Here is a 12,916-nt window from a genome sequence, read left to right as displayed (position 1 = left end):
CCCTTCACTTCGCGAGACAGCAAAATGTTTCTTAGGTTTCTTGGCATGCGGACGATAGCTGTGTCTGTTTGAAAATGACACCTTGCTGGTCACATTTTGGGCCGTGGGGGTGTTTCCTTTCATTTGTGCTGAGCAGAAGGTTGTCATTCCTGACATACTTTAAACAGAAATGACACTTGAACGCCATGCTACGGTGTGTTTGGCCCATTATTAGAGCCACATGAGGCTTTACCAGCCAATGCTTTCTGTGTGTCCTTACAGTGCAGAATCCCTGCGGCGAAAACAACGGCGGCTGCATGCATCGGTGCCGGGCCGACGGCAGCAACGCGCACTGCGAATGCAGGGCGGGCTTCGTTCTGGCCGAAGACGGGCGGACGTGTGAAGGTCAAACCACCGCCCGCAACATGATAATAACCATTTAATGCACATATTATTACATTACAATGCTATACAAAATCCACTGAGTTGTAATTCCCTGAATCCGAGACTAAATAAAGAGTATAACTTTCGTAAATCATCACGGCATATCATCGCGATTCTCACATGCCCAATATTGAAAAAAATCACTGGCAATTTGACAAAGATCAACTGAAAAGTGCCATTGATAAGATTTTTAGCAGCACATTGCCATCCATTGCCGCATTGTATTAGCGCATACGTTGCTGATTGCAGAAACTGACACCATAAGTTGTGGCCAGGCAAACCAACGTTTTTTCGATTCAATGTTACTTTTTTTCCCGAGCAGTTAATAGGAACATCTTGGGAATAAATTCCTTTCAAAAAAATTTCGATTTTTAATTCGAAAAACTTAAATAAATAGCAACAACTGTGTGCATCCGTTAACTAATAAATTCCTTGTTTCTTTTAATCTTAGATGTTGACGAGTGTCAGACAGAAGAGACCAACTGCGCTCACGGCTGCCACAACACGCCGGGCTCCTTCGCCTGCATTTGTAACGCCGCCTACGAGCTTGGATCGGACGGCAAACAGTGTTACAGTGAGTTGTGACTCAAAGTACTTTTTTCTAACTTTTTTAAAAGTCACATCACGATGTCTGTCTGTGTTGCAAGGAATCGAGATGGAGATCGTGAACAGCTGCGAGAGCAACAACGGCGGCTGCTCGCACCACTGCCGGCGTTCCAACAGCGGCCCAGTTTGCACCTGTAACCAAGGTTACCGCCTCCATGACGACCATAAAACCTGCGTTGGTAAGACATCATCATCATCATCATCATCAAGATGTGTGTCGTTAAAGGAGCAAAGTTAGCGAAATCAACTTTGAGTCACCACCATGCAACATAATGATAGAACTTTTTTTCATTTCAATTGTGTACCTTTTCACAGAATTTTATACTTTTTATGGCTTTATAGATTAAAAAAGAGTTATTGCTAAAAGACAATGTCTGGTCGCCACAAGGTTAAAATGTATTGTCACGTGCATTACTGACTGAGATTGTAATGGGTGTTATAATGCCTTATTACTGCATTACAGTAAAACGTTATTTTAATTGCATTACTTTTGTAAGCGTCACTGAAGAAAAGTTCTAATTTTATCTGGCCTCAGCTACCTCGACCACCCTGGGTTGGATGTCATTCAAAAGCAATACGGTTCCTGCTTTGACAAAGAAAAATAATTATGTATAGCTAGAAGAGCAACAATTTAGAATTGATACTGGCGGTCTGACAAGAAACCTAAGGCAAGGTCGGACATCTAGTATGATAATAAATGCATCTCTGTGTTTTTATGTCATCAACATTTAGTCACTTCCCCTTACTCGCTTGACCCACGTTCGCCTTCTCAAACTGCACAATTTGCATTATTTCATCATGTTAAAAAAAGGAAGCAGATGGTAAAGTTTAGTCTTGGTGCCTGTGTTGCGTTTGGCAGACGTGAACGAGTGTGGCCAGCGGAGCTCCTGCTGCCAGCAGAACTGCGCCAACTATCCCGGAGGCTACGAGTGCTACTGCTCAGCGGGCTACCGCCTCAGCTCAGATGGATGCAGCTGTGACGGTATGTTTAAAATTCCGCACATTTACGAAAAAGAAGAAATATTCCATTTGTCTTTCTCACTTTTGCATTTATACAATGATCATTTCGACACTAGACACAATATTTATTCTACAAAAACTTGGAAGATGATCTGATTGAACTTAAGCCCTTGCAAAGCTGGAACAGTTAAAGATACTGTAGCTAGGTAGGTAGGTAGCTAGGTAGGTAGGTAGTTAGGTAGTTAGGTAGGTAGGTAGGTAGGTCGTAAGTAAGTAAGTAGGTCAGACAGGGAGGTTGGTAATTAGGCAGATAGTAGTTATGTGGGTAGTATGTTATTATTATTTTAAATACAATACAGTGTAGTTCAAGAGATTGTAGTTCTAGTACATTCACGTTATTATAATAATTTGTTTTAAATTGCACTATTTCAGTGCAATTTTCTACATGTGTGAAAATGTTTGATTTGTCTGTTTTAGAACAAAATTATTTTCTTGGACTTTTTGCAATTAAGTAACATCCTAGACTTCTTTGAAAGACCTTTTCTATAAAAGTTAAAATCTTTCGAAATGAGCCTCTTAATTTCTTAATTCACATTAACTTAAAATACCCAAAATGAAAACCATTAGCTTTAACCTGAAACGTTGAACTCTTCAACTTTATAAGATATTGTTTTGTCTAGACATCAACGAGTGCCTGTCAGCTAACGGCGGTTGTGATCACGCGTGTCAAAACAACGACGGCTCCTACCAGTGCTTTTGCCGACGCGGCTTCCGTCTGGACGAGGACCGCATCTCCTGCATCCGTGAGTACTTTCTACCAAAGCGCGGGCGAGTGCCAATCCCCCCGGCGGGACGCCAAACACAACCTAAACTCTTCCTCCCCCGCAGCTCTGGACAATGCAATTGAAGCCCTGTACAGCGGAGGTGCCGCCGAGTTGCCTCTGATTCGCCCCCAGCTCACATTAATGCACGGCTCCAGCCAACCTCTGGAGCGCTACGACGAGTACGAGGATGACGAGGGCAACGAGGGCGAGTTGAGGGCCGAGAGCAATCTCGCCGAGAAGTTTGGTGCGTACTTATCGAGCTTTTGCTACTCCGCAGCTCTGGCTGTTGTAGAGCAGTCACTTATATAAACCTTTTAAACCACGCACCCCACTTTTAAGATTTTGACCGCCATGGCTCACCCTCTCTCGCGCACACACTATTAGAGCTCGGAGTCGCCATGTAAATCCCCAATCGCTATTCGCATTGACAGTAACGAATGAATGGCGAATCGCAGTTGAATCGTTACTCCTTGTATTATTCCAAAATAAAGACGTCATTGTCCAACGAATGAAAAATCAAATCAGATTATTTGAAAACTATCTATAGTCCCCTGGTTAAGTCCTGTTCGCAGTTTATTTAGGGTTGAACATTTTGTCACAATACAGAGAGAGTACAGATGCATTTTGGCGTTTTAGCAACTGCTTTTTCCAGAGCCCAAACACTTCTTTTGAGTTTAAAGTGTCTTACTTTAACCAGGATCCCTCTCCACATTGTGGCCGTAGTCTGTTTTAAGCCGGTCTCGGTGCCGTAAAATGCTATATCCACCTTGGCTGGCTGGGAACATCTGCTTCTACTGAGACAACTGGTTAGCCTAGCTGCTAATTAGCGGTAGCTGGCTCTCATCAATCATCTGCCACAATGTCTTGAATGAATGTTGTGTAACTTTATCCGATTCATCTGCCGCGTTCGTAGCCTGCCATGAACATTAATGTAGCTCCTTCTCATCGGACGCTTCGTTCCAATGGAAGTTATCGTCTCAGGGGAGATGGTTCCGTGAGCCATTTGATCGGCTACACTGGCTACTGTATAGCTGCGCATGCGCAAAATGGCGGTGGGAGTAAACCTAGGAGGTTGTTGCATGGCTTCGCTGCATTTGCAGCTCTTGTCAGAATAAAATACCTGCTTTGATTCGTTTATTGTTGAAATGCAAAAATTATGATTTGGGATTTGTTTTGTTTTTTTCAAACGAACTCGCTAATTAATCCAAATTGGCACTCGTAGCAATACACACCATAGACCAGCTGTAGAGGAGGCACTTTGGAGAAGCTTTATTTAAAAAAAAAAACATGTAAATTAAGCCACTCATGTCCCTTTAACTCCCTTTCATGTCCCTATGACTCCAAGAAGTTTCAGCAGGGTTCAATTAGCACACCTCTTGTTCCTGTCTGTCGTTACATCGTGTAGCCATCTCGCACACAGGAATGCAGAGGCTTATACACCCTGACAGCAGCAGCAGCAGGAAGTCAAAGTCTCTATTTTGTGTTACCATTTAACATTTCCAAAGTATCAGTGGAAGTCCAAATGTCACGACTTTATTTAAGTCTGTTAATTGGTGACTTGCAGTGTGTTTGGACGACACTTTTGGGAACGACTGCAGTCTGACGTGTGACGACTGTTCCAACGGAGGCAAGTGTAACGCCTGGAAGAACAGCTGCGATTGTCCAGATGGGTGGACGGGAATAATCTGCAACCAGAGTGAGGACACACGCACACACACACACGCACGCACACACATACATGAAAACGGTACAATTATGCTTTTTGTTATGATTGCAACAAAAATTGCGCAGATAAATGTCCTTTCTCTGGAAAGTTCCAGTGAGAGCCTTTGTTGGGTTTTCACTGCCACAGCATGCCCAAAAGACCATTTTGGCCACAACTGCTCCTTCCCCTGTAAGTGTAAGAACGATGCCAGCTGCGATCCCGCTACCGGGAGCTGTCGCTGCCCGCCGGGCGTGAGCGGGGAGCTGTGCCAAGATGGTGAGTTGTACCTTCTTTAATCCGCCCCTCAGGCAAAACGCAATTCAATGATTTTGTTTGTGTGTGTAGGCTGTCCGAAGGGCTTCTATGGGAAGCAGTGCAACAAAAAGTGTAACTGCGCCAATAACGGACGCTGTCATCGCACCTATGGAGGCTGCTTGTGTGACCCCGGACTCTATGGACGCTTCTGCCACCTCCGTAAGACCAGCTAAACCTGACAACACCAGCTGAACTCTGGCATACAACTAAACAGCTATTTGTAATACAAGCGCAGACACACCTGGACGGGGTGCACCATGTCTGTCAGATATTCAAGGTGGCCGCGTGGCTTCAAAAGTTTGTTTTGCGTGAGCTTCTATAACTGAGATATTGTGCACGTTAGGGGGTGAACGAGCACATTTTTTTTTTGTAGTCGACGCCCATGTGATGATATTTGAGTCGACGTCAAATCGATGACCTCATCAATATTTTTTCAGTTACTAACTCGCTGTGCGTGCAACTGTTTGCCTTCAGCCTCCTCCTCCTCCTCCGCACTCTCCCCACAATTGACTCCCTGCCATCCCTGGGTGCAGTTTCCCCACATGGATTGTAGCTAGAATTCTCTTAAGTTCAGACTGTCTGTGAGGCAGTGAAGGTGTGATTTGTGATTGGATGATTAAGTCAAGGGGTTTCAATGTGTTGTGTGTCTGCGGGTGCGGGATGAGAGGTCCAGTTAGTTAGTTTGAAGATTTTGTTGGGGGCGTTGTTACGGCCGAGTCGGGGCATGGTGAACATTTTTTTTTTTTTTTTTTTGCAATAAGGAGGTTGAACGACCATTGCTGTATATTCTGTCTGTTTTTTTTCTGTCTGTTTTCTGTTACAAGTGAATTCGCTAATTGACGGCTAACGTGAGGATTTAGTCTGTTCATCATCGAGCCTCAGCAGGTGCCTTTTCAGATGTGCGTGCATAGAATTTGTACTTTCACTAAATGTGACTATAGACTTGCTTGTGTTGCAAGTGACCGTGCTACCGTTCTCATTTATCATCAAAAATTTCCACACGCTTCAGGAACCGCTGCTAGTTTGCTGCGTAGACCCGCCGCCCTCCTCACCTGTTGCTTTCAGCGAGCCGTCCGTGCTGTTAATGCCAAAATGTGAATGCCATTTTACTTCAGTTTAAACTTCTGCATTGTGTCCTGTGTAACAGTATGATTTTCCTCCTCCAGCTTGTCCAAAATGGACTTTCGGTGCCGGCTGCTCTGAGGAGTGTCACTGCATCCAACACAACACTGTGGAGTGTCACCGTCGTTACGGCACGTGTGTGTGCAAACCCGGTTACCAAGGCGACGCCTGCAAGGATGGTGGGCACTTTTTGGAAGGAAAATGCGTCACATTGTACTTGCTTCCTCATCTTAGCACCTGCGTTTCCCTGCTGCAGAGTGCAGCCCGGGCACATACGGCAGCGGCTGTGAAAAGAAGTGCGCGTGCCCGACCGGGGTGTCATGTGACCATGTGAGTGGGGAGTGCCAGCGAAAGTGCCCGGCGGGTCGTCACGGCGACGGTTGTGAACAAGGTGGGTGGGCCCACACTATAAACTTTCAGTTGGGTGGAAAAAGTACTCAAACTCTACTTCACTATAAGTACAGAAAAAAATAACAGGTAAAAGTATAGGTTATTATAAGAATGAAAAAAATCACTATCACAACAAGCTCAATTCTGACAGGATAATCAGGACTGAACTGACAACATTTAGTGCATAAGTAAAACAAAACAACATACCGAAAAATAATTAATTAGCAATAGCTCATGATCACAACTGAAAAAATAAACCATACCTCTACGTGGTTGTTTCAGATTACACAGAGTAGCTGTTGTTTTTTAAGATGGCGCTAAGGCAGAACACTTTCATCATGAATCATTTTTGTAGCCAACAACATGACAAAAATTCTCTTCTATAAGACCATGGAAGGTGAATAACTGTCTTTGATTCGGTTGCCGTCGTCATTCATGCTCGCTGGTTCACGTTTATCCAAGTTTCTGCTGTCTGTTTTTTCTGCCTTATAAGTCCACATCTAAACCCAGGTTGACTTATCTCTCTCTATTTGTCTTTTTTACATCATGTTGTCATCCACAGAGAAGTAAAAAGTAACAAGCCTATTTTGGCAAAGTAAGGAGTGGAAAATACTTAAGTAAAAGAGTAAAAGTCAAATGTTGTCAGAGAACTTATCAAGAAAAGTAAAACAATCTAGAAAATCTATTTAAGAAGAGTGATGAAGTATCTGTACTTGGTTTCTTCCCACCACTGAGTTTTGAGAACAACCCCTGCCACGTGTCTTCCGTTAGACTGCCCCGAAGGAAACTTCGGAGCCGGCTGCGTGCATCCTTGTAACTGCACCGGCGCCCCCTGTGACAAAGTGACAGGAAACTGCAGGTGTCCCTCTGGCACTACTGGGGAGCGTTGTGAGAACGGTACGCCTATCAAACTGAACACCACTATGTCAAATTATAAACAACGTTTATACATTTTATAATGTTTTTTTCAACAGTGTGTCCGGAGGGTTTTTGGGGTGTGGGCTGCTCAGAAGGCTGCCCCGTTTGCGAGAATGGCGGCGTGTGCGATAAACACAACGGCTCATGTAACTGTGCCCCCGGCTTCATGGGAACCCTCTGTCACAACTGTAAGTACCGTGCCCTTTTTAACACAACACTCATGAAAAGAAAACACATCTCACTTCTGTGTTTTGGAAGACAAGTTTACACGCCAAACGTCTTCAAAATCATCATGATTCTATAATAATGTTTAACAGTCAACAGCAATAATAATTTAAAAAAAATCCCAGAACATGTGTTTTTACTTTTGTGGTTTTTTAATATTTATTATAAATTGTACGGCACTATTGTGCATAATTTTATTCATTATTCATATTTATATTAAATGCAAAACATTACATACAATAAATTAATACAATTTAATATTATACAAAGTATGTAATTTTTTTTAATGTTATTTCTAAGCATTCACCAAATTTTCTATGCACGTAGCATATATCAATATAGAAATATATGTATATAAAATAATAGATACAATGTAAAAATGTACAAAACCAAACATTTTTAATCACAATTATTATTTTGTGTAATTTACTTTTTAAGTTTTTGCATGTTGTTTTATTAAAGTGTTTTCTTTTTTTAATTGTTGTTATTTCTCTTAACTCTATAACAAACAAACAAACAAACTAACAAATTATTTAGTTAACTTTATATTCTAGTATGATAGTCAGACAATGTGTCCACTTGTCACTCACATTGTAACAGAATGCCTTTCACCATTGTTCTTATTGGTCCTTTTCCTACAAATGCTTTTCCTTGGCTGAAATTGCACACGAGTACAACAACAAAAAAAGTATTAGATTTTGTAATAATCTGACAGCAAACTTGACCTCCGAACCAAAAAGCTGTCATGTGACATTTTTGTTGCGATGTGATCAGCATGTCCCAGCGGCCGTTTCGGTCGAGGTTGCCAGATGAAATGCGTGTGCGAGAACAATGCTCGTTGCGATGCAGTGAGTGGGCGGTGCACCTGCGCACCCGGCTGGACCGGCCACGACTGCAGGAAAGGTACCACCCCCTCCCCTCCCAAAAAAATAACAAATAAAAAATCGAACTCAAGCGGTACCTGACGTGGATTTTCTTTTGTGCCAGCATGCGACACGGGCCACTGGGGGGCGGACTGCACGGAGAACTGCGACTGTCAAAATGGAGACGGTAGCTGTGACGCGTTGACGGGCCAGTGCAACTGTGAGGCTGGTTACACTGGGACTCAGTGCCATGAGAGTAAGTGCTACCAACAACATTGGTTGGCTTGAAGCACATTCAAACCTGTTGCTAACTACAACAGCAACACCTACTGACACGTAAACAGTCTCTGAGAGGAATTGCAGTGTGTGCCTGCAGTGTTAAAGATAATCTGGAATATTGTAGTGTACTTAACCAGATGTTATAAATGAGTTCCCTGCACAGTATTAAATATGATCTCCCTTTATATGGTTTTCTTTTCTGGTGATAACAATTCCTGTACGACCTGACGAGTGGTTACGCCACAATGTTGTTTACGCCCCTGTTAATGTTTTGTATGTTACTGCATGTTCTAAACGAGTTGCCAGCACAGTATTAAAGAAGATCGTAATCGTGGAGAGGCTGTCTTTAAATCCGTCTATTAAATCCAATTGTCCGTTGAATTAAACCACTTTTTTTTTCATGGCCTAAAAAGACCCAGTAGAGTGCAAAATGATTGTGAATAAATATAAAAAAGCTTTAAAAAGTTGGAAAACTTTTAAAGTTCATCCAAACTTACTTCGCTGATGTATGGGAGGGGTGATTTTGAGTTCTAACTGGACACTATTTTCTGTCTGTTAAATCCAAAATCCGTTAGGTTGTGGTCTGCTAAATCAAGGTTCCACTGTACTGTGTATTATTTTAACCACACAGCTTGTCTTATTGGTGGAAAAATGCAACAAATATACATATAATTGTTAAATATGAATCAATTTGTGTTTTATATCTGTCAGAGTGTCCAGGGGGAATGTTCGGTCTGGGTTGTCGTCATCGGTGTCAGTGTGACAATCAGGCATTGTGCGACCACGTGAGCGGCGCGTGCACCTGCCAGGTGGGATGGACCGGAACCTTCTGCGAAAAGCGTAACAGAGACTCACATCTCGCACTTTTACTCCTCAAAGTGTGCAAAGTGTATTTAAGTGACGTGTCAATCATTGTATGTCTCAGCGTGTCCTCAGGGCTTCTTTGGACTGGACTGTCAGAAGAAGTGTGCGTGTCATAATGGCGGCCGCTGTGATGCGGTCAGCGGCCTTTGTTCGTGTCCCAGTGGCTGGATCGGACCGTTCTGCAACCAAAGTGAGTGACACCACACAATATGTACACTCTGCCAAGAAAAGGTATTCACAGCCCTCCATTTTGTATACATTTGCAACTGTATTTTCAAATGGATTCAATAAATGTTATATATTTTTAAGAACTTCGCAAGCATTTCCAAGCACTTTTTCACTTGGTCATTATTTGGTACTATGTGTATAGTTTTGAGGGAAAATATTAATTGAATCTGTTTTGGTGTATGGCACATAATCACATAACACAGCATAACACATGGTCAGCCACCTTACAAAAACTGAAAAATGTTTGTATAGTATGTAGTAGGGCCCTGCGATTGGCTGGCAACCAGTTTAGGGTGTACCCCGCCTCCTGCCCGTTGATAGCTAGGATAGGCTCCAGCGCTCCCGCAACCCTTGTGAGAATAAGCGGTTCAGAAAATTGATGGATGGATATATATATATATATATATATATATATATATATATATATATATATATATATATATATATATATATATATATATAATGGATGGATAATGGATGGATAGTATGTAGTAGGAGTATCCATCCATCCATTTTAACAACCGCTAATCCTCACCAGGGTCGCGGGTGCGCTGGACGATAGGCGGGGTTCACGCTGAATTGGTCGCCAGCCAATCGCCAATCATCCAATATTTCCTTGCTCTACCATCTTTATCACTTACCAAAGTGGACTTCCCCCTTTTGATGAGCAGAGTTCATGAGGAGCTAACCATCTTCCGTCTCCTTCTCATTGCCAGCGTGTCCGAGCGGTTTCTACGGCGACGGCTGTAACCTGACCTGCGGTTGCCGTAACGACGGCGTCTGCCACGCAGCCAGCGGGCTGTGCGTGTGCACGCCGGGCTGGATCGGCCCCGACTGTGCACAAGGTGAGCGCACGTACGCACCCAAAGTGACGACCGGAGTGACTACATCGTTGTGGCGACTCCAAAAGGGACAAGCCCAAAGTCACAACAACTGCCAACTACATAGTACATTACTGTACATTACTCGTGTTGATCGTGTTCATCTCACAAATAATATCTCTCTTTTATTAACTTTCATAGTGCTTGTAATGAAAAGTTTAAAAAAGAAAAGCAAGTTAGCATTGTCTTTGGCTTTTATTCCACCAAAACAACGTATTCCTGTAAATTTGCTAATGTTGTGGACTGACTAACAAAAAAGATGCTAAATGATAACAGCTGAAAAAATGCACCATAGCTATGTTTTTTTCAGTTTAGATGGAGAATTTCTGACTACCAGAGGCTGGTGGTTGTTAGGCTGGCACAAGACACAACGCTTTCTCCACGAATCATTCTTGTAGGCGACAACATCAAACAATTCTGTAAAATTAGGCTATGGATGGGGAATATTTTGCTTCTCTGAATTTGTTGCATCATCATTGCTAATGTTTCCTGGTTCACATTCCTCCATGTTGTCCCTGTTTTGTCTGCCGAATAAGTCCCCAGGATCTCAATCAATCAAAATCTCAACTTCTCTCTATTTGTGTCTATTTTTATTTTTTAACATTTTGGAGATAGATAACAGTAACAAGCTAATTTTCACAAAGTGAGCAGTAGAAAGTACACATACTCTATCTTTTCAAATGTCATTGAACATTTAGCTTTAATGTTTAGCTCAAGCAAGCAGCCACCCATAGCTTTAACGTTAGCGAGAGGATGCGGACATGTTGGCTCGTCTTCACTATAATAATGTGTTACATGCCCGCGTCTTTCATTTCTGCATGCGCTTTAGCTTTAACGTTAACTTTAACGTTAGCTAAATAAGTGACTTTATTGGCTATTGTTCGCCATCAGCGTGTTAGCTGGCCGACGTCTTAAGCTTTATCGTTAGTTTTAACGTTAGCGAGAAGAAGCACCTAAGAACGATTTACTGTACTTCCCACCACTGCGGTTGAGTACCAGCTGGGCATTTCTTTCCCAGAATGCCCGGCGGGGTTGTACGGCGCCGACTGTCAGCACCGCTGCTTGTGTCACAACGGGGCCACGTGCAATAAAAGCAGCGGAAAGTGTTCCTGTTCTAGCGGCTGGACAGGAACCGCCTGTGAGCTGGGTAAGAGGCCGTCTCCAAATAGATGTCAGATTTAGTTCTATTTTATTTTTGGATGTTTGGCCTTCATCTAGTCGACTTTATGAACTTTATACGGCCAATATGTGTGGCTGCGCTCCACAACAACAGCCAGAACCTCCTCCGGTTCAGCTCATGACTTCAATCTGGGTGTGTTCCTGTGCAGTTAAAATTTATGAGCAGTTGTTACTTACTACACTTTTTAATATGAGTTGCTATTTATTTAAGTTGAACGTGTGCAAACAAGCGGGGGGTGCAAAAAGAGTGAGGACAGTGGAAACTCTAAAGCAGACTCATTTTTCCCATAGGAAATAATATAAAGCAAAGTCATCTTGCTCAGGGCCAAATTTTGGTCGTCGTAAAATCTTATTAACTATACAGCTGATTTTTTAATTAACCCTTGCAGGTTTTGTGTTCTATATAATAAAAAAATCAGTAGGGTTCTTAAATATTTTTAAAGCCAGATTAACAAACCAAAATACAAAAAAAAGAATAATCAAAATAAATCAAAAGATATTTAAAACAATAACATAATAATAATAATATATAAAAATAAAATTGATAATGAAATAAAAATAATATAAACAAATGAATAAAAAAGCAAAATAAAAAGTAAATAATGAAAATAAATAAATACAAGAGTATTAAGATATTGAACATTAAAATTAAATCTATCCATCCATCCCTCCTCAATACCGCGTATCCTGTTCAGGGTCACGGAGTGCTGGAGCCTATCCCAGGTGACTTCGGGTGAAAGGCGGACTACATCCTGAACTGGTCGCCAGTCAGTCGCAGGGCACATTAACGTCAATGAAAACACAAAAACATTAACATGGACAGCCATTCGCACTCACGTTCACATCGTCACTGAGTGGGAACTGAAGCCACGCTGCCTGTACCCGTCAGGCGAATCCACCACTACATCATCAGTGACAAAAATAAAAGCTGAAAAATAACAGGGGCGGCACGGTGAGCGACTGGTTAGAGCTTCTGCATCACAGTTCTGAGGCCCAACCTGTGTGGAGTTTGCATGTTCTTCCTGTCCTTGCGTGGGTTTTCTCCGGGCACTCCGGTTTCCTCCCACATCCCAAAAACATGCATGGTATGTTGATTGACAACTCTAAATTGCCCGTAGGTGTGAATGTGAGTGC

The 12,916-nt window shown here is 42.5% G+C and overlaps 1 protein-coding gene across 1 annotated transcript in view; it reads left to right on the top strand.

Moving 5' to 3' along the window:
* megf6b (multiple EGF-like-domains 6b) overlaps positions 1-12,916 on the top strand; it is a gene marked incomplete at its 5' end in the record, with an annotated part of 62,634 nt that overhangs the window by 41,147 nt on the left and 8,571 nt on the right. Inside the window, 19 exon segments of the mRNA XM_061687747.1 lie at positions 262-384; positions 875-997; positions 1,071-1,208; positions 1,889-2,011; positions 2,670-2,792; positions 2,878-3,057; positions 4,378-4,509; positions 4,666-4,794; positions 4,864-4,992; positions 6,000-6,134; positions 6,212-6,346; positions 7,117-7,242; positions 7,320-7,451; positions 8,263-8,391; positions 8,476-8,607; positions 9,342-9,470; positions 9,556-9,684; positions 10,439-10,567; positions 11,622-11,750. Of these exon segments, the coding sequence (XP_061543731.1) occupies positions 262-384; positions 875-997; positions 1,071-1,208; positions 1,889-2,011; positions 2,670-2,792; positions 2,878-3,057; positions 4,378-4,509; positions 4,666-4,794; positions 4,864-4,992; positions 6,000-6,134; positions 6,212-6,346; positions 7,117-7,242; positions 7,320-7,451; positions 8,263-8,391; positions 8,476-8,607; positions 9,342-9,470; positions 9,556-9,684; positions 10,439-10,567; positions 11,622-11,750 (2,505 nt within the window).

The sequence above is a fragment of the Phycodurus eques genome, chromosome 10, assembly GCF_024500275.1.
Source record: "Phycodurus eques isolate BA_2022a chromosome 10, UOR_Pequ_1.1, whole genome shotgun sequence".
NCBI lineage: Eukaryota > Metazoa > Chordata > Actinopteri > Syngnathiformes > Syngnathidae > Phycodurus > Phycodurus eques.
Note: the sequence above shows the minus strand (reverse complement) of the source record. Positions and strands in the feature narration are given on the sequence as shown.